The sequence below is a fragment of the Gymnodraco acuticeps genome, unplaced genomic scaffold (assembly GCF_902827175.1).
Source record: "Gymnodraco acuticeps unplaced genomic scaffold, fGymAcu1.1, whole genome shotgun sequence".
In the NCBI taxonomy this organism is placed as follows: Eukaryota; Metazoa; Chordata; class Actinopteri; order Perciformes; family Bathydraconidae; genus Gymnodraco; species Gymnodraco acuticeps.
Genome location: NW_022991196.1, coordinates 137,127 through 158,783, shown reverse-complemented (window position 1 = coordinate 158,783; position 21,657 = coordinate 137,127). Strand labels below are relative to the sequence as shown.

The following is a 21,657-nucleotide window of genomic DNA, read 5'->3' as shown; positions in this document are numbered from 1 at the left end:
AGCTCATTGTTACTTTGTAATGCTACTCCACTACAATTCAGAGGTTAACCTGGTATTTTTACTCCACTACATTTATTTTAGTTACTTTGCAGATTCTGATTAATTATGTGAAATATAAACAACCCTTAAATCAGACTTTAGTTACACCTGAGTAACATTCAGGGAAGGTGATTGTCAAGTGCCAACAATCAGGAGAGATATTTGATAGTTGGTGCTTGAGAAGACTAAACATTTATCTGCAATTGACATGAATGGAAACGAGTAATAAAGTATATTCATTACTCGTTATTCTCTACTAATAGTTAATTAAAGACTGTATATTATGGCTATTTTGCACATCCCTTTCAAGATTTCAAGACTTTCTAAGGTTTATTGACATATCATACACACAACTACGGTGTAGTTATGCAATGAATGAAAAACTTGGGTCGCAGCTGAGGTTCCTCAACAGTGCATTACAAGACATCTATCAATATGTGTGTACCTCCACCATTAAACTGTCATATTCTGCACATTTCTTATTCTATCTACATACATAAGAGTATAATTCATATGTATAATATCAGTTAAAATAAGTGCTTCAACAAAGTTAACATTGCAGGAAAGCAATATATTAGACGTTAAGTACTTTGTCAGGCTTAATATTTATCTGTAGATAGATACCCCCAAAGCTTTTTTCTTATTTAAAAGAAGACCTTAATCTAAAGTATTATTTAAATAAAGGTTCATTCGTTTTTCTGTTTTGCACCTCCTCCTATTAATATCTTTGTGCATCCTGCACTTAACTGTTTTATTGTAGAGATCACTTATAGTATCTTCTTGATTTTTTATATTCTATATTTCTATCATTGACCTTCTACTTTCCTCCAATGAAAGTATGTACTCTAAATATTTTTTTCATCAAATATAACACATAAAAACAATAATTCAATAACGTGCTTTAACCACTAGGCCAGGGGTCGGCAACCCGCAGCCCTCGAGCCGCATGCTCTGGCTCCCTTGAGCTTAGACAAAAATAAGAAGGAGATAAAATAAAAGTATTTGTAGGACTATTTATATTTTCTTGCACGGTTGAAAATGTTTCGTATCTTGTATTTTGAGGTGATACTGTGACACATAAATAAAAAACAAAACGGTTTTAATTAGGTCAACTAAAATATGCGTCACATCCTGCTACGGTCCCGCGCTAGCGCCTTTTCTTGCAGGTGAATAAACTGACCCCCGGTGTCAGTACCATGGCTGCAGTCGAATAGTCCAAAAATCAGCTCCTAAGTTCTAACCCTATCGTTTATTTCTTGACCTTGATTTATTATAAACGTTAGTCCTTAACATCTATCACTGTGTATATCACCATTCAAACATCTTTTAAAAGTTGAACAAACCCCACACAGCTCAGTAAAGACTGTGAAATGTTGACTTTATTTGATCATTTCAGTAAAAACTAACGTTCATATTTCTCTTGTTGATTATAATACTGATGAACGTTCAGAACAAAGCACTTTGGCAACTTACCACATACGTTTTAAAATGCTTAATAAGCACCGTAACTTTCATGATATAATTTCTCGGTCATAATCGGTTGTTTCCGTGAACGGCCGACTGTTGAGTGACGGCAAATGCTGTGGCTGCAAGGCATTGTGGGGCAGCATTTTCTTAAGTTGGGTTTATAGTGAACCAGGTTAATACAGCTGTGTGTGTAGATACAGGGAACATGTGCTCCTCTGGGTGATGAATCCAGACAGGAGGCTCTCTGGTTTTATGATCATGTGAACTGTAAGCTATCTTCCTGATCACAAGGGTATATATTATATAGACCTTTTTTTAAAGATCAAACTAGAAAGTGCCCACTTGTTGTACCTTTGCTGAGAATCAGCCCCTCTGAAGCAAAGTGCTATAAAGGATGTGTTCCTCTCCACAGAGGGAAGAGGAAGAGTGGTGTTCCTGTGGAGGAGCAGCTGTCCAGCTGTGCTCTGTGTCAGGACGTCCTGAAGGATCCAGTCTCTACCAGCTGTGGACACTGGTTCTGCAGACAGTGCATCACCTCATACTGGGAGCAGAGACCTCCATCAGGAGACCCCTCCTGTCCCCAGTGTGGAGAAAGACCCATAACCAGAGCTGGCCTGCAGACAGCCAGTCAGACCAGCTCTGTACGAGGTAAGAGGCCGAACTCATGCAGCGTCTTATTCCTCTTCCTGGTTCCTTTGTTTTTTTATTAGGTATTCTGTTGAAGAACAAAGACATTAAAATGTTTATAAAACATTTAAACTCAGTCTGTTTTTATAAGTTTTATTGTTATTGTTGGGGAAATATTTTCCAAGGCCCATAACTTTGACCCAGTGTATCAGTTCAAACTGTCCTGACTGAGCACAGGCCTTGGCTGCTGTGCTCTCAGTGTTTTGTCTCCCTGTTCCTGCCTGTTGGCGTCAGCTGATAGAGGTGTTATCATTCTATCTTGTTATGCAGCATGTTGATGATGCTCTCTGAACTAGCTAAATACATGGGTCTGGGGTAGAGTTCTTCAGAATTGACGTGGCAACTCTACCGTGAAGTCAGAACCTCTGACTCTTGGACTTGTGATGTGAATCCTCCGGCCGTTAACTCCAAATAAACCATCATGTGTTTGACATCAAAGCTACTGCTCTTCCCGTGTCTCCTTCCTGAGTCGGTGACTCCCACTGCATAGCTACACAGAAGTTTCCTCTACAGTTATATTCTCAAAAGCATTTCCTGATTCTCTCCTGTTTCCTTCTCTTCCAGCAGAATGTGGTCTGCAGCAGGTTTTAGATGAACATAGGCTCAGTCTGAGGAGGAGATGTGAACGTGTGACTGAAGGAACTGATCAAAGTGAAACCCTCCTCAACAGCATCTTCACTGAGCTCTACATCACACAAGGCCAGAGTGAAGAGGTTAATACCCAGCATGAGGTGAGGCAGCTGGAGACAGCTTCCAAGAAAGAGACCCTCCATGACACTCCAATCAAGTGCCAGGACATCTTTAAAGCCTCACCTGACCAACACACTCTCATCAGAGCGGTCCTGACCAACGGAGTCGCTGGAGTTGGAAAAACCTTCTCAGTGCAGAAGTTCACTCTGGACTGGGCCGAGGGTTTGGGAAACCAAGATGTCAGTCTGGTGATCCCGCTCTCCTTCAGGGAGCTGAACCTGATCAAAGCTGAGCAGTACAGTCTTCTCAGGCTGCTCCATGTTTTCCATCCAACCTTACAGAAGGTCACAGCAGAGCAGCTGGCTGTCTGCAAAGTGCTGCTCATCTTTGACGGCCTGGATGAAAGCAGACTTTCTCTGGACTTCAGAAACAGTGAGGTTGTGTCTGATGTCTCACAGCAGTCCTCAGTCAACGTGCTGCTGACAAACCTCATCAGGGGGAAGCTGCTTCCCTCGGCTCTCGTCTGGATAACTTCCAGACCTGCAGCGGCCAATCAGATCCCTCCTGAGTGCGTGGACAGGGTAACAGAAGTACGAGGCTTCACTGACGCCCAGAAGGAGGAGTACTTCAGGAGGAGATCGAGTGATGAAGACCTGTCCAGCAGAATGATCTCTCACATCAAGAGCTCCAGGAGCCTCCACATCATGTGCATGATCCCAGTCTTCTGCTGGATCACTGCTGCAGTTCTGGAACACATGTTGACTACAGACCAGAGAGGAGAGCTGCCCCAGACCCTCACTGACATGTACTCACACTTCCTGCTGGTCCAGACCAAGAGGAAGAAGCAGAAGTATGAAGAGGGACATGAGACGAGTCCACAGCAGCTGACGGAGGCTGACAGGGAGCTTCTTCTGAAGCTGGGGAGGCTGGCGTTTGAACAGCTAGAGAAAGGACACATCATGTTCTACCAAGAAGACCTGCAGCGCTGTGGTCTTGATGTCACAGAGGCCTTGGTGCACTCAGGAGTTTGTACAGAGATCTTCAAAAGAGAGAGTGTGATCTTTGAGAAAACAGTCTACTGCTTTGTTCATCTGAGCATTCAGGAGTTTCTGGCTGCAGTCTACATGTTCCACTGTTACACCAACAGAGACACAAAGGTACTGAAGGACTTCCTGCAGGGAGACTATAACAACAGGTATAACAGAGATCATGATTACCCATCCCTGGATGTCTTCCTAAAGGGAGCCATGGCGAAATCCCTCAGAAGTGAAAATGGCCACCTGGACCTGTTTGTCCGCTTTCTCCACGGCCTCTCTCTGGAGTCCAACCAGAGTCTGTTAGGAGGCCTGCTGGGTCGCACAGACAACAGACTAACATTCATCCAGAGACTCTTCAGAGGCCAGCTGGGTCGCACAGACAACAGTCCAGAAACCATCCAGAGAGCCATCAAGAACCTGAAGGAGATGAACAGTGGTGACATCTCTCCTGACAGGAGCATCAACATCTTCCACTGTCTGACAGAGATGAAGGACCTCTCAGTACATCAGGAGATCACAGAGTTCCTGAAGTCAGAGAACAGATCAGAGAAGGAACTCTCTGTGATCCACTGCTCTGCTCTGGCCTACATGCTGCAGATGTCAGAGGAGGTTCTGGATGAGTTGGACCTGAGTCAGTACAAAACATCAGATGAGGGGAAACAGAGACTGATTCCAGCTGTGAGGAACTGCAGGAAGGCACAGTAAGTCCAGATGTGATTCACTTTATAAACTAATGTGGATCAGGAGTTTAATTATTCAAATAAACACTATAACATTTCTGCTGTTTAAATACTGAGAGCAAAATAAACCAACACTGTTCTTCTATTTATTTATAATAATAGTTAAACTGAAGCGTTCCTCTCTTCATGTTGAGTGATGGAGGCGACATGTCAAACACATGAAGGACTTTAGAGGTTTCTCAGCATGTGATCAAACCACACAGCAGGACTTACAGTTATCAGTTATTATTACTTTCTAGTAGTTTCTTTATCATTAAACACACACGTTTTTATCACAATGTTTTAGAGTTTAAAATCAGATCTATATCATATCCCACCAATACCAGAGTTATGTCTTAATACTCATACAGTGAGAACATCTGATGGTATTCAGTTTAAAATATTGAAACTTTATTGGTTTGTTAACTGTGTTTGTGTGCACAATACATTTCCAGATGCTCAGAGAAGACAAAACATCCATCATTCACATCTAAATATTAATCAACATTTAAATATGTACATCTCTAATATTGTCAAGTGATTTATTTAATTTCTGTTTCTTTGGTAACAGTCAGTGAGAGCAGGAGCACAGACCTGTGATCAGATCACACTGACAACTCATTACACTCTATCATATATGATTATATATAAAATGGACTAACAGCAAATCTCAATCAGAACATGTCAAATATGTTTTTCATCAAATGCTTGAGGTCATTATGTTTCCTCTTTTTTAACACATGTTGTAATATATGTTTTATTATAGTCTTGCTCGCTGTGGACTCTCAGAGACTCACTGTGAAGTCGTGGCCTCAGCTCTGAAGTCTGACCCCTCCCATCTGAGAGATCTGGACCTGAGTTTCAACGATCTGGAGGATTCAGGAGTGGAGCTGCTGAGTTCTGGACTGAAGAGTCCAAACTGCAGACTGGAGGCTCTCAGGTCAGTTCACTGACTGAACTTCATCTGTTTGTGTTTATCATTTTCTGAATTTGAAAAAAATACTGTGAAGCTGACAATTGAGCGGCCCGACCAAGGAAGGAGACAGAGGCAGAACGTTCAAAATACAAGCCGGTGTGGGCATTTATTACCTCATAAACATGTGACACAAAGATTCACAGCCTCAATCCTGCCGAACATGTGCACACCGTCACCAACCACAGGGATCTCACACACACTCCCAGCCTCAAAACAGACAGGGCAACAGACCCTAAATACACACTAATCAGCAATTAGACACAGGTGGGGGGGGGGGGGGAGGCAACACAGGGCACCAGGTGCACACAATCAACAGCCACAGACAAGGAAGGGGAACACTTTTAACATGAAACCAGCAAACAGAGACAGACAAACTAAAACACATACAGACACACACACTACCTACATTTCGCCACCAACAAAGCTACACAATCCGTGACGGAGGCCGAGATCTATGGCCCCAGAGATCACCTCTGTTACAAATACATTACAATGATTTTTCCATTTTTGCTAAAGACTGAATATTGATCAGAATAACAAAGAGTAGGTGAATGTGTGAGGGAGAGTGTTTGAGCTTCCACTGACTCACTCTGTGCTCCATGAGTCAGTGGAGATGCTGTCAGTACTGATGAGCTGTGAGGGAGATGAAGGAGTTGATAAACATCTGATCAAAGTTAAAGTTCCAGATCATCAGTGGATTGTTTCTACATCATCTCTGACATTAAAGGTCTCCTATCATGCAAAAGTCACTTTGTGATGTCTTCTCTCCATCACCATGTGTCCCCGGTGTCAGGAGACTCACAAAGTGTCAGGAAACAAACCCCTCTCTCTTTCCTCCGTTCCCACATCTCTAAAAACGGGGGGAACAACGGAGCTGATCCAGATTTGCTGCGTCATGACGCCATTACTAAAATGTGGGCGGGCTTTACACCAACGGGCCAATCAGAAACGTTGCTGTCAGAAACAATGAGACGTGTTCTGGAAGTAATATGGTCTGTGTTTACATTAGCATGCTAACACTCAGAGCTAACCTGTGCTGGAGAGAGCATGTGTGTGAAGAAGCAGGAAGTAAAAAGGAACTCACCTCGTGGTAAACCTGAGAGAGAAAGAGTTTGAGCTCCATCCTGTTTCAGAGAGAATCCTTGATGTGGTTTGGAACATGATATGGAGTTTCATCACGGTAGCATTTAGCTGAGTTTCTGCTGGTAGAATTCTGATCAGGCATTAGCTCCACCTCCTTTTTTTGTTGTTCAAGCTAAGGACCCGAACCTGCTCTCCTCTAACAGCTGGAACTGAGGGATTTCTAAAATGCATGATCTGTTTGGTATTTTGAGCAAAACACATCATAGACATGTTTTTATATATTTGTATATCTGAGACCCATAATATATGCGTAGAGATAGCCTGATAGGAGACCTTTGAAACGCTGTTTAACTCTGAACAGATTATTAAACCTGGAGTGATTTCAAACAGGAACATTGTTTTCTAAAGTTACATCATGTTCTCTTTATTCAGACTGAGGCACTGCAGGTTGTCAGAGATCAGCTGTTCTGCTCTGGCCTCAGCTCTGAAGTCCAACATCCATCTGAGAGTTCTGAACCTGGGAGACAACGATCTGAAGGGTTCAGAGAAGCTGCTGAGAGATCTTCTGGAGAGTCCAGACTGCAGACTGGAGACCCTCTGGTCAGTGAGGGGTCTCTACTGGTTCAGCAGTATTGTATGAAACTCAGGGAGGTGTTTCTCTCACTGGGGAAACAGATCAGTGATGTTACCCACTGACTGCAGGCTCTTCCATTCTTCCATCAACTACAGAAGGCCAGCTGAACATGCAAAGCCACACTTTAGTATCAACTCTCTATCAGACATATGGGGTTTTACAGAAGAGCGGGAAAGGTAGTCTGTTCTCATGGGATGTTTTTAGTTTCTAGACCAGGGGTGTCCAAACTGCGGCCCGGGGGCCAAATGCGGCCCTCAGCAAATTCTGAAAGTATAATGAAATACGGCCCACACATGAAACTTCTGCTTGTCTTGTACTTCTTAAATATATATGTACACATATATTACACAGTAGTATTCATGTGTTAATGAGCCCACCTTTAAAATACATGCAGTCAATTCAAGCTGAAAACATTTCCTAACAAATCTAACTTGATAAGAAAAAAGCCCAATAACTTATTGTTATAACAAGCGTGAAATAAACCTTCATACTTCCTGTAATTATAATCAATGTGAAGCTCCTGCTTTAAGGAATGAGCTGCTGACAGAATAAAGTAAACCCTCTGGAGAGCTGAGAGCTCTTTGTTTCTTAAAGCATCTTCAAGTAACAAGCATCCTTCACCTTCATGTGAGTTTCCTGACTTATAACTGAACTCATGAGACAACATTCCTCTAGAGAGCGGCCCAGAGCTTTATATATTTCTCTGTATGTGGCCCTCTGTGAAAAAAGTGTGGACCCCCTGTTCTAGACCAATGACTGGTTACTTCCTGTCATGCAGCTAAGAGCTGTGGCAGTCGTAGTGTTTGCAGAGGAGATATGATGGGATGTAAAGCATGAGGTCAGGACTCTGAAGCTGACTCAAAGAACAAACACTTATTTTAAACTGGATCTCAAACTGTTGGATTGTGTTCGTCTCTACAGGATCAGAGGTGAGACGTTCAGAGCCACGATCCAGAAGACCTGTGAGTACTGAAACCATATCCTCCATTCATCCAGATATGAAACTCTTTAATGGAGCGTGACCTCAGAGGAAAACAACACTCTTCTTTCTCTCTTCATCATTTGAGCTGTTTCTCTTTGTTTCATCATCATCATCATTCTCTCTCTCTCTCTCCTCTCAGGTGACAGGAAGTGAAGACACACAGAAAGGTGAGAGGTCGTACCGTGTGAAGTTTATTTATTGAGGTTTCAACACGTGCTTCTGGTGTTCCAGACAAATCTGCAAGCTCAGGTTTGATTTGTTCTCAGTTTCTTCATCACGGGGCGAGTTTGGGACGTGAAGAGGAGCGCGGAGGCATTTTGGAAAATAAAGAAGAATGCTGCAGCTGATGAGAGACTTCCTGTTAGCTCTCCTCAATATGAAATGAACAAAAACAATCCATTGTACTTAAAGCTTTTCTTGAGAAGAAAGATGTGTTGCACATACTCCTGCTGCTACCTACCACCACCTCCCACCCATCCCGGCACCAGTGAGGAGACTCCATCGACCCCAGATACCCCAACCCACTCTTCTTCAGGTTAGCTCCGAGCCCCGCCTTCACCTGCCCCAACATCTCACTTTGAACGATGTAGTCATCCGGATATCTGCATACTGAGAGTGGGACGCAGGACCCGGTCAATGAGCTGCTGGAAGGGGGTCCACTGGACTGGAGGGGCGCTTGGATCTGGTGATGCCTTGCTCTTCCTGAAAGGGGAGGACACCTATCTGCCATAGTTCTTCCACCTGACGACTGAGTTCGGCATCGGGGGTTCCAGTTGGGGTGAAGAGACTCTGGGGGGCATCCGATGGCTCCTGAATAGGGGGGCCCTTGGAGTGTCCAACCTAATGATAAGAATAATAATAATAATGCATTTAATTTGTAAAGCACCTTTCATTGCTAAAAGTAATCTCAAAGTGTTACAAGGGGCATAATATACTTATTCTTTAAAGAAACACAAGTTTAATAAAAGGCTTTAAAAAAAGAAAGGGTTTTAGGCCCTTCTTAAAGGAGTCAGTGGTCTGTGGAGTCCTCAGTTTGTCTGAGAGGGAATTCCACAGGTGAACAGAAAGCCCCCCCATGGTGCGGAGTTTGGTCCTGGGGGGGGGGGGGGGGAATTGTACGGGGAAGTAGATGGTTGGTTGTAGAATGGAGGTTGGAGGTTTGTGAGGAGAGTAGTTCCTTGAGGTATGAAGGAGCGTTCCTGTGGATGCACTGATGGGTGAGGAGTGAGATCTTTATTTGAACCTAGCTGGAGGGCTATTGGTGCCCCCTGTGGACCCAAAGAGACTCTTTTGGTTGGGGTAATGAGGTGAAAGTTATCTGCACCTATTAGTAGGAGAGGCTGCACTTTGGGAAAGAGGGAAGGGTCTTGTAGGTGGAGATAGTGTTCCTTGAGTTCATCCACAGGATAACTCTAGTCCACAAGTGAAAGTCTGTCGGAGGTGAATGTGTCTTTGAGGAGGAATGTTTTCTTGGGATTGAAAGAGGGTGATATCTCAAAGGTCACTGAGGCTCCATTTCAGAATAATATATATGATATGTTTTATAATGATTGATCATGAAAGTGTTCTCAAAGCTGGTGAAGGTGCAGCTAGTTTGAATGGCTTTGTATACTGCAGGGTAGCTTGTGAATTTACTCCAGGTGGAACTAAAGTCTGATACAACACTTGATTATATTTCACATCATTCATCCACATCTGTAAAGTAACTAAAGGTATTAAATACATGTAGTGGAGTAGAAGTACACCATGTACCTCTGAACTGTAGTGGAGTAGAAGTACACAGTTGCATAAAAAGAAAACTAAGCTTCATCTCCAAGCCCAATGGCCTTGGAAGAGCTGCTAAGGAAAAGGAAAGACATCTGGAGACTTTGGAGAGACAGCTAACGGACAAACTCAAGGAACTGAAAGACCCTCCCTTAAGCCCCTGTCACACTGTCCCGAAGTTGACACCCGATGGACACACGAATATGGAATTGTGAATTTTGCACGAAGATGGCCCCGAACCACACGAAGGCAACATTTACATTACATTTAAGACATACAACTGCAATGAAAGTAACAAAAACAATTATGTTACAGTACTATGATACTGTACTGATATCTTCAGACTTTGTTCTTTACTTTCTCCGTCTTTATATGTAGAAGATATTAAGTTTTCTCCGTCATGTTGTTGTTTCCATAGCAACAACAACTTCCTGTCAACTCGCCTTCAAAATAATATATTATATCCTTTTCAGTTTCACAGAACACAAATTGGGTTATTTACATAATATGTTTACATGATTTTGTTGTGCAATAAAACAACCCGATGGACACACGATAAAGGAAATGTTCAAATTCGGCTGTGATCGTAGCAACATCGGGCCATTCGTGAGGGCATCTAAGCCATCGTATGACCGTCGGTGGAGTTTCTCAGGCTCCGGCAGCAACTTCGTGAGCGGTGGCAAAATCTTTGGCATGCCAAAAAATAGCCGAAGGACCTTGAGAAGGTTCATTTTCGTGTTGAATTTGTGTGTCAATTGTGCCCTTCGTAAGGCCATCGTGAGGGCATCTTGTTATCATCGGTGCCATCGGGCATTCGCCCCGATCAGAGTGAGGGCGAATGCCCGATGGCACCGATGATAACACGAAGATGACACGATTCGACAAGATGCCCTCACGAGTGCCTTACGAAGTTGCCGCTCACGAAGTTGCTGCCGGAGCCTGAGAAACTCCACCGGCGGTCATACGATGGCTTAAGATGCTCTCACGAATGGCGCGATGTTGTTACGATCAGAGCCGAATTTGAACATTTCCTTTATCGTGTGTCCATCGGGTGTCAATTTCGGGACAGTGTGACAGGGGCTTTATAGGCTGTATGCTTATTAGCCTGACCTTGAATGACTTCAGTGCAGTGTTCTGTGCAGGTTTTCTGTTTGCTTTTTCAACTCAAGGAGCTCAAAGACTGATTGAAAGTTGATTTGATTTGCATAATCTCTGATTCAATGTGAAGGAGAATTCACCTTTGAGTTGATACAGTATATGTGTGCATATAATGCACCCTTTGGCCTAACCTGGGAGAGCCTTATGTTCACTGCCAACCTAAGGACCTCCAACATGTTAATAAAGAATGTATTGAAAAGTTATTTGGCTGATTGTTGTATATTGGCTCAGCCAGGTTATATGGGATGCCCAGTCTACTTACAGATGGGTCACTCATTTTGAAATATTACGCTTCGTTTTCTTTTTCTTTAATTTATCATCCTCATGTAGAATGCTATCACGAAACACACATCTGGTTGTTCATAGCATAAAGAACATCTGATTTAATGTGAGGTAGGGAAATAATCATTTGAGGATAAGTATGTGTATATAAATATGTAATTTACAACAGCTGTAAGATGCTTGATAAGTTTGAAATGCACCTTGAATATGCTTGAAAAGTGCTTGAATTTGACCTTGGAAAAGGTGTAAGAACCCTGTAAAAAGTATTAAAAGTTGATAAATCAATTTATCGAAAATTATGGCTATTAAAAAGTAATAAACGGTTGTTTTCAATAACTATATAAATGGTCCAAAGAGGTTGTATTCTACAGCGTGCCTGAATGTAATCATTGCGTAGGTGTGTAGTGTGATTCTGTGTAGTTTATTGATGGCATCCCGTTGGATTTGACGTCATCTGAACAGGACATCGCACGCTCACTGCTTGATAGCGCGAAGGTCCGTTTACGCCGGTTGTTATCAACATCGTTATGGGGAAATGCAAGTTTGCGTCCAAATGGTTGGAAGATAAGGAGGAAGGACAATCAATACTGACCAAAGTCAGGTTGGAAATGTTTTGAAATGTTGTATGTTTTTTTCCCAAAACTTTGTCCATTTATATTTTGTACCATATCTAAATTACACATATCTAGTAAAAGAACCGTACATTTTTTTCATCGTATTTTCAGACTGTATTGGAATATTCTTCCTCTAGCAAAAATGGTCACTACCGAAACATAGTACATACACTGTAGTAAACAAGTATTATATTAGCCTGTTAAGATTGTTTTACCTTCCCTTCTCTAAAAAGTATTTTAACAAATATTTCTTGAGGGTTTTCACAATTAAATTAATAAAAGTGAATTTTTAATCAAATCAAAAAAGTTTATACAAATCCTAAAATGTTAATGCAAACTTTCTTTGTAAAATGCATAACACTGATCATATTGATTCCAGAGTTGATGATTGTTGAAATTGAACATACATTAAACCAGTGGTTCTCAAAGTGGGGGGCGCTCCCCCCCTGGGGGGCGCAGAGGTATGCCAGGGGGGGCACGAGAGACCAGGAGGAAAAATGGCTATAAAAAAAAAAAAAGATAAAAAAAAAAAAAATCATAAATTGAAAAATTATTGATTCGAAAATTATATGATGCAGTACTATTACGTCTGGGTCTGTGTGTTTCATTAAAGCTCGGCTCTGTGTGTGTGTGCGCGAGCGAGCGAAAGAGAGAGAGAACGCACCGGTACCGGAGATCGTTGTTGTTAGCTTCTGGTGCTAGCGAGCTACGCTAACGGATATAAGGAGTTTTTTCAACAACAAGGTGGAGGAGAGTCCTCTCCTGTCAGACTGAGAGGCTCAGTGAGCTAAAGGACTCTCTCAGTGTTATCTCAGTGGGTCTCAAACGTTTTGGTCACCATTAATGTAAACAATTATTTCCGAGGCACACGTTTATATGATCATTATAGTTATAAAAAATAAGAGAATAATGAAAACAGGTATGAAATACTATATGACAGTGAAACAAGAATAAAGTTTAAAAGGGGAATGATTTGTAAAATATCCATAAAGAAAAAGTAAATCTGTTTACAGTTCTGTTTCAAATGGGTGTTGAGAGATGTATCCATAGAGCTCTTCATTTTGCTCTCAAAGTGCACCAGATTGATTGCTTTTAACTTCAATATTTAAAAATAAATCTTCCCGGGGTAGCTTGCCCCCGGACCCCCCTATGTGAGGTCACACACCACCTATAAAAATAGCACTTTACCCCTACTTACACCTATATGCCTCGAGCCTTCATTGTAAATGTCACACTGTGTATTTGCGTGTGGAGTGTTGAGGTAGAACATTCCTCTGTAGCGCCCGGTACATTAATGGGAAACCCTAAATGTTTGAGCACCCTCTATGAAACGTCAAGCTACCCTACAGCACCCCCAAAATAAATCTCTGGCGCCGCCACTGAGCCTGACTATTTGTGTTGGGGGGGCCCGACTTATTTTCTTCTCCAAAGGGGGGGCCTGACAGAAAAAGTTTGAGAACCATTGCATTAAACCAATCAGTATCATTTCATTTTAGTTGATAAGTCAATATACTTTATTTTTTACAAAACATCCAGTGTTTCGGTAGTGACCACAGTATTTTGTTCTCAAGGTTGTATCATATTCCCTCAACCTTATTGCTTAATCTTAACTCACAACATGCCTCATGTTGAAGTGTGAACGTTTGAAGCTACTGACCCAGAATCAGCACTTTAGTAACAGGCTGAAATAGAGGGGGATGAGGCTAGAATGCATGATCTGTTTGGTATTTTGAGAAAAACACTTCATAGACATGTTTTTTTATATATCTGAGACCTTTAATACATGCCTAACAATAGTATAATAAGAGACCTTTAAAGTAACACTGAATTTCAGACTTTAAAACACATTTATTTCAAAATGGTGGGATTTACCTGCTTACCATTCCATTTAGTCACTACCGAAACGATCATGTCAATTACCATTTTGAAACGTGTATTACAATTAAATCACGGTTAAATATGTTCATTGTGTTGTAGTTGTAGCCCCCCCTTGCCAGCGATTCTCTCTGACCAATCAGCAGTCGAGAGTGGTTTAGCATATGCAGCCCGGTTGTTGGCCCGGTAAGAACCTCCATTTTGGAGGGCCAGAAAAAAGGTGAAAAAGTAGCCCTGAGCCGGAACTAGCCCTAGTGGAAAAGCAGAAAGCTTAAACCGTGCTACGTGCTGCAGGAAAAAGCCATAAATGACTTGAATGAATCAGAACGCCAGATTGACCTTGTTTTGATCTGTTTTTCTGCCTACAGAACGAGACGTTCCTGTGTCACCGGTTCACGCGCTTCGTCATGAAGTACAACCTGATGTCCAAGGACAACCTGATCGTGCCCATCCTGGAGGAGGAGGTGCAGAACACCTCGTCAGCGGGGGAGAGCGAGGCCTAAACACACTGCTGCCACAAAGGGAGACACATGTAACACACACATGACATGAGGAGACACATCCACACACCTTGCATACACAGTACACACATATATAATATATATATATACACACTACAGTGTCTACAATAAGGCTCTTGTCTCGTAACACTGTCCATGTCCCTCCACCCTTGTCACCTGTGTCTATCTCAAAGGAAGTGAGGGGTAGCGGGAGCAGAGTTCAGCCATGCCTGCAGGACAAGTTGACGTTTTCTATCCACCTCCCTCTCGCTCTGTGTGTTCAGATCCACTCTGGGGGTCTGCGTGCAGCCCCTGCTCTCACACTCCTCCTCCTGGGGAAACCCCTTTTACCTTTAATGTTCTTTAAGCAGCTGGATTTGCAAAAATGTAATCATGGTGACCTGTATTGTTGACAAAGGCACACGCTGACAGCCCCTTCCTCTGTATATAACCCCCCCCTCTCTCTTAATTCACTACCATCATGTTTTCTGATGGTGCTTCACTTTTTCGTGTCTGCTTCTGTTTCTCTGTTCGCTTATTGTGTTGCCTACCAGCCTGTTTTTCGGGGGGTCGTCCTCTGAAATGGATCAATAAAGTAGCCTGCTGACTTAAAGGGATAGATCAGATTGTGTGTGGGGTTGTCGCATATCCATAGTTCAGGTATGACCGACAGTAACTGCTCTCTAAAAGCCACCAAACTCCATCGTCAGAAACCAGTTATTTTTTACATCGCTGAACACAGAAGTTTCTCGACTTCTGCTGCCTCAACTAGTACGGTTTTTTTGGTGGTATTTTGTGACTTTAGTGTTTAAAGTAGATAGTTTGGATTCACTGACGTCACACGATTTACACAAAATAACTAACTGATAGAGGCAGAAGTAGAACAGCAACGCCTTTTTGTTCTGCGATTTATAAAATCACTGCTTTTATCGATGGCGTCTGGCTTTGGCGAGAGCATCACAAAATGCTTTGGGTCCTCGTTTGACGGCAAGGTTAAGCAGAGGAAATATCGTCATCTACTGTAGGTAATACACTTTTATACAACCCTACTTTAAAACACAAACATCCCTTTTTAATGATGCCAGTGAAACACGAAACGTAGGTGTGTGTGGCTTGTGTGGTAGTGAACAAAGACAAACGTAACCGTGCAGTCAGATATTCTTTCTCATCTCTGAAGTGTTTTTCAGATCATTCAGGAACTCTGATCCTGCTGAGTCGCCCCCATTTTAATACCGTGTGAAATGTGTCGGATATTCCCCTTTCCTCGACAGGGCTGGGTCTGAGGGTCACATGGGACTGAGCTGCTGTAAGCCGGTCTTTCCTAACGCATTAAGACGAGTAAAATACAAGGAAAGGAGGAAATATCAGATACATTTACGTGTCGGAGCACAACCCCCCCCCCCCTTTATTTTACCCTCCCCCTCATTAAGTTATTTTGTGGGAGGAGTCTTGTCAATCCAAACCCACTTTTTTTTAATGGACTAAAATAATTTTGTTACTGTCGACATTTTCATGATGTCTGTTAATAAAAAAGAGCTATTAGTCAGGTGTTTGTGTGGCTGTGTTATCATTCATGGGGCTTTCCAGTGATGGGTCTGAACCAAATGTGTGATTTCCAATAACTACGGCGTTAAGACCAAAAGTAAAACAAATAATACTGGAAAAATAGGAATACGCATTTCCAAAAAATGACATGTTTTTGATTTGTATTCTGCTTCAATCCATATTTGTTAGGCTATTTTAATTTGTGGTTAAGACGTGTCTCTGGCCGCTGAAAGGGATCCACTGAAGATTTATATTGAAGTTGTTTTAACAGGGTGTCCGCGGGGTCTTAAAAACAGGGTTCGTACGGGTACATTTCATGTGGTGTTTTCAAGGTTTGAAAAGTGCTTGGATTTTGGAGAAAGTGCTTGAAAATCTACTTGCTTTACTTTTATAATAAATTGATGTCTGGCTGAATAGTTCGCTTTTTGTGATTAAAAAAAAAAGAGAAAGAAGTCGGAGCGAGCTTAATTACTTGTCATAAAAAGACAGCTCCACTCCTTTTATACATATGTTGATATTTGAAACCTTTTTTTCAGTTTTAGATTTTCCGTTTTCAGATTCCAAACAATTATCTTTTTAGTTTCAAATCTTGTTTTTTCAGGTTTCACCGTTTTTTTCGCTTTCAGACTTCTGGCCCTGATGTTGCCTGGGGGGGGGGGGGGGCTTACCAAAGAGTAGTTTAGCATCCTGAGTAGGGATGGGTATCGTTTGAAATTTATCGATTCCGATTTCGATTCCGGTTCTTATCGATTCCCCGTTTCGATTCCAAAATTGTAAAATAAAGAGGTCAAACGTTTAGATAACAAAAATATATTTATTCTTAAAAGCTTTAACTGAAATTGTTACTAAAAAATATACATGCAATACAAATGTATTGCACAATAGCTGTGCTTTATTTTAACTGAGCTATGCCTGTGGCAAGCTATTAACAGGCATTACACTTTGCCTTTTCTTTTTCTTTTTTAGTGTAGTGGAGCCTCACTTCAGAGTGTTTACCGCGACCTATCTTTGGTGTTATGAAGTGACTGAGCTCGTGAAATGTCTACGGGAGGGCGGGGGAGCATCGCTGCGGGGCAACTGTGGACCTCTGTCGCCTGTCAGCGCAATTTATATGATGCCGTTTAAAAAAATGAAGGGCGGTGCCGGCCGTCAGCGTACCGAGCCAGCCGTCAACGGCCCGCTGACGACCGGCCGTTCTGTGATTCTCCAGGTCCGCCCTGTATTGCACCGGGTCACCGCAGCACCGCGGTGCAGACGGACCCGCTGGAATACAGGGTCTACCGCGTTTAGGAACCGTTAAGCAGAACCGAAATTGTGTATTTTGTATGGGTACCCGGTACCCGGCATTTTCTTATCGGTTCTCATCTGGAACCGAGTTTCGGTTCCCAACCCTAATCCTGAGTGACTTCCCTCCAGGCCCGGTTCTACGGGGGTGCATAAGGGTGCATTGCACCCTCAGTTGAGTCGTTATGCACCCTCATTTGAAAAGTGAAAAGTGAAAAATATTACATATATAATAATAATAATAATAGTAGTGATAATAATAATAAGAATAATTTAGTTGAAATAAAATAAATGGTAATTGTGGTTAAATAACATTGTCTGCTGCATTTATTTGGTCAATTTAAACGGTAAGTAACGTTATTATGTGAGGTGCGCGTGACCTGTGCCGCTGCGCGTTCGTCATCTGCAAGGTGCTTACACAGCAGTCAATGATGGACATCAGAAAATGGTTAAAACAACCAGCCCTTATCGCCAGCAGTAACACTGCATCTACTGCAGGTAACAACAGTTCAGATCATGGGGACATTACGTTACGTTTGTTCTCACTGTCGTGGACACTAACGTCCTCCTGCCCGACTCGCCGGCTTTGCCCACCTCGCCCACGGAGGCAGAGCAGCCGCAGCCGTCTTCGTTGCCCCAAACACCGCCACCCCTCGGCGCCCCACAAGTCCCAGAGGACCTCGGCAAAACAGAGCCTGCCCAGGTATATTTAAAAAAGTACCCAACTCGCGTGTACAGTGGGGTAAGGCGCTAATTTTGCTGCTCATGGTTTCAAAACAGAGATTGGCTGGAATATTCATGTAAAAAGATGCCATCTTCTGCTATGCATGTAGACATTTCGGTTCAAGTAAGTCAGATGCCTTCACCACAACGGGCTACAACAACTGGCGCCATGCTCTTGTACGTGATAAGGGACTGGGAAGGCATGAATCAAGCAAAGAGCACATCCATAGATCTCTTATTGTTGCTCTCAAAGTGCACCAGATTGATGCTTTTAACTTCAATATTTAAAAATAAATCTTCCCGGGGGAACATGCCCCCGGACCCCCTTAGAGGAGGTGAGGACCCCCCTAGAGGGTGTTAGGTCCACTCCCCACTTATAACAATAGCACTTTACCACTGCACCCTCTCTAATCTCAGATGCACCCTGAGTCATTTTGTTCTGGAACCGGGCCTGCTTCCCTCCCTCTGTCATGTTGCCTTCATGGATGTAAGGTAGCGCGAGAAATATAACTCAACACTTTCTATACACGACAACACTCCCGTGATTGGTGGGAAACCAAACTGATACCAGCGTCAAAGTTCCGTTAAGCGAGCTGTTGAGCATCGCAGTTCAGAATCAGATCAGAAAACCTGTATTAGTCCCACAGAGGGGACATGTACGTTGTTACAGCAGAAAAGAGCCACTGACAGCTTAATGTTACATAATGTTACATGCAAAAAGTATTTAAAGTAAAAAAAAGTTATATGATAAAAAATATATTAAAATAAAACGTTATACAATTTACAAAATACACATCCTGTAACAGTTCTGAGGATTTAGCAGGCAGGTATATATTGCAGTTGTATAAAGGGTTGGGTGAAGTGTTTTGCCCAAAATACCAAAAATACCTCATCTGCACTTTTCCCCATAAAAATGAATTATAATCAATACTTTTAGATGTAAATGGTTTATTGTGTCATTGGGTCTCTGAAGCAATCAAACTGTTATCAGACTGTTATCAGAGTTTTCTCAGACTTTTAGCACTCTTTCCCCGCAAAAACGACTTTAAACCATCAGTGTCACTGTTGTGGGGATGTAGGAATGTACCTGTGTCTGGTGCGGAGCCTCCCTGCACTTTAAATCAATTGATTTGCCTTTACTTATCGTATTTCCTACTGTTAATGCACTGTGCTCATGTCGGGTGATGCGCTCCCTGGAGCCCTCCTGTGGGGAGACTTGGAACTGCATTTAAATCACTTTGTGCTTTTTAAGCCATTTAAAATAGTTTTTCTCTCTTTTAAAATACTTTCTGCCCTAGAAATGATTTTTAATCAGTATTACCATTATTTAGGGGCTGCATGAACACGAATTGGAGCATCCCTGCACACTTCCCTCTTATTTAAAACCATTTTCAGTGAGGTGCTGCAGCGTGATTCTCTCCTTTTTCCTCTGCCCCTATTTAAAACACTTGCTAGAGGTACAATCTCTATTTCAGCCCTGATTTTGGCACATCTTATAAATTAGTTAAATGTAGCCTTGTGTTTTTATTTAAGTCGCTGTTCATTGTTTGTTATATAAAGCAGATTTAATGATATCCTATGGAGGTTGATGAGTGGATGTTGTGTCCTTTTGATTACTTTGTTGAGCTTGTTTTTAGCTGCATGTCTTTTTCTATCTCACTGAACAAAGTCCCTGCGTGTGAAGTGCTTCAGCTGATAAGGCTGGTTATGAATCAGAGGAGGAGCTGCAAACAGGGCGGGAAGTTGAAAGTGAAAGTATGAAGTCAGACTTGGCAGACTGCCAGACGCCATTTTACAGCTCGACACGAGGAGGACAACAGGGTGAGTGTTAACACCAGGATCTGCTTTTTAACACATTTATTATTTACTCTGTCAAACTGGATGTCAGAAAATAACTTATTGGTTAACAATCTTCGTCCTAGAGTCCAATGAGACTTCTGCAAGTGTTGTACACTTTTATTATTTCCTGTTTTCTGATTCTTCAGAGTATAACATGTGAGAGCCCAGCGCAGACAAAATGGAGAACGGCCTGTCTGAAGTCTGACTGATTTCATGTATTTTAACTCTGTGTGTGTGTGTGTGTGTGTGTGTGTGTGTGTGTGTGTGTGTGTGTGTGTGTTTGTGTGTGTGTGTGTGTGTGTGTGTGTGTGTGTGTGTGTGTGTATGTGTGTGTGTGTGTGTGTGTGGTTACTGGTGTATCTCTCAGACTGGAGAAGATGAGTGATTTAAAAGATGAGGAAGAGGATACATCTTCAGTCTCCAGCTGTCTGTCTCTGAAGAGTGACGGGTCTATGGGCAGGCTTCCTCCAGGCTTCAGTAATGAACCTGGACCCTCAGACACAAAGTAAGAGTTTCTACTGTAACCTGACCTGAAGAGGATTCAGTTTGTTGGTATCTGATCATCTAAACTGTTTAATGAAACCCAGTAGAGTACATTAACAAGTTGAATTGATCTCTTGCTTCTTGTCATCATCAGAGATGGTAAATAATCTACCAGTGAAATCATCCTCACACTCTACATGTTGGACTTTGTGTTAAATTAAGCAAATCAGATACAAATATGTAAAACGTTTCACACTCGAATGAATTTTAACAACAGAAACCCACAATCACGACTCAACAACTCTAAACATCTTTAATAAGGTGAACAGCAGTGGCGGTTCTAGACCAATTTGACTGGGGGGGCCACTGGGGGGCCAGTTATTTTCTGAGGGGGGCACAATAAATGCAGGACGAAAAAGAGAACTAGACAGTATGAAGTAATTGCGCATAAGAAAACAATGCAATACAGTTATTGGTATTTGTTTCAGTACACTTATTTATTTCAGATAGATCTTATAGTTATTACTGTTAGCTTCAGCTTAAGTTATAGTGCAATGTTTGCACTAACACCATATTTATATAAAAATAAAGGCAATGAACAGTTACATCTCTACTTTACATAAGGGTGTCTGCACAATCTCACATTACAGCAACAAAATCCTGAGTACCAGAAAATATACATTTAAAAAAAAATACTTTTCATTGTTAGGGGGGACACAGGGGGGTCAGAGGTCAGTGTTAGGGGGCACTGTTTAAATGTTTAAACATGTTTAAACTGTGTGTGTGTGTGTGTGTGTGGCCCCCAATGCCCCCCCCTAGAACCGCCCCTGTTGAACAGTCATAGATCAAAAGCTGCTCTTTAAATAAACTAATGATGTTTAAACTTGTGTTGTTTCCACAGACAGAGAGCAGAGTCTCCGGTCTCCATGTGGTCTCTGAAGAGTGACCGGTCTAAAGACTGGACTCCAGACTTCAGTAATGAACCTGGACCCTCAGACACAAAGTAAGAGTTTCTCCTGTAACCTGACCTGAAGAGGATCCAGTTTTGATGTAATCTAATATATTAAACTGTTCTTTAATGAAATCATGTGAGCAGTTTGTAAAGGAAACACGCAGCAGAGTAAGCTAACGTTATCTAAGGATATTTTAATATGCAATTATATTATCATTGTCTCTGTGTATAACATGGTTTTAAATAGCAACAATGTTGATAAATACTGATTTAAAAACTATATATATATTGTCCAACACATTATTTAACTACTTGGGCATATCT

General features: G+C 42.1%; 1 protein-coding gene and 1 long non-coding RNA gene across 11 annotated transcripts in view; both read left to right on the top strand.

Moving 5' to 3' along the window:
- LOC117561250 (protein NLRC3-like) overlaps positions 1-21,657 on the top strand; it is a 79,515-nt gene that overhangs the window by 38,574 nt on the left and 19,284 nt on the right. For 4 of the 10 annotated variants that reach the window (XR_004571312.1, XR_004571313.1, XM_034238543.1 and 1 more), the window contains exon 5: positions 21,283-21,384. The exons of 1 other annotated variant lie outside the window; for it this stretch is intronic. Coding sequence is in view for 2 of the 9 variants with exons in the window: in XM_034238543.1 (XP_034094434.1) it covers positions 21,283-21,384 (102 nt within the window). In the remaining 7 variants the exon portion in view is untranslated. Of the gene's footprint in view, positions 1-1,918; positions 2,155-2,757; positions 4,622-5,405; positions 5,580-7,130; positions 7,299-15,609; positions 16,467-21,282; positions 21,385-21,657 lie in introns of those variants that run through there. 5 more of the 10 variants (XR_004571320.1, XR_004571317.1, XR_004571316.1 and 2 more) reach the window with 3 other exon arrangements.
- LOC117561251 lies at positions 8,236-15,869 on the top strand. Its single transcript, XR_004571321.1, has 3 exons — positions 8,236-8,294; positions 8,454-8,481; positions 14,376-15,869. It is a non-coding gene; the product is annotated as an uncharacterized LOC117561251 (long non-coding RNA).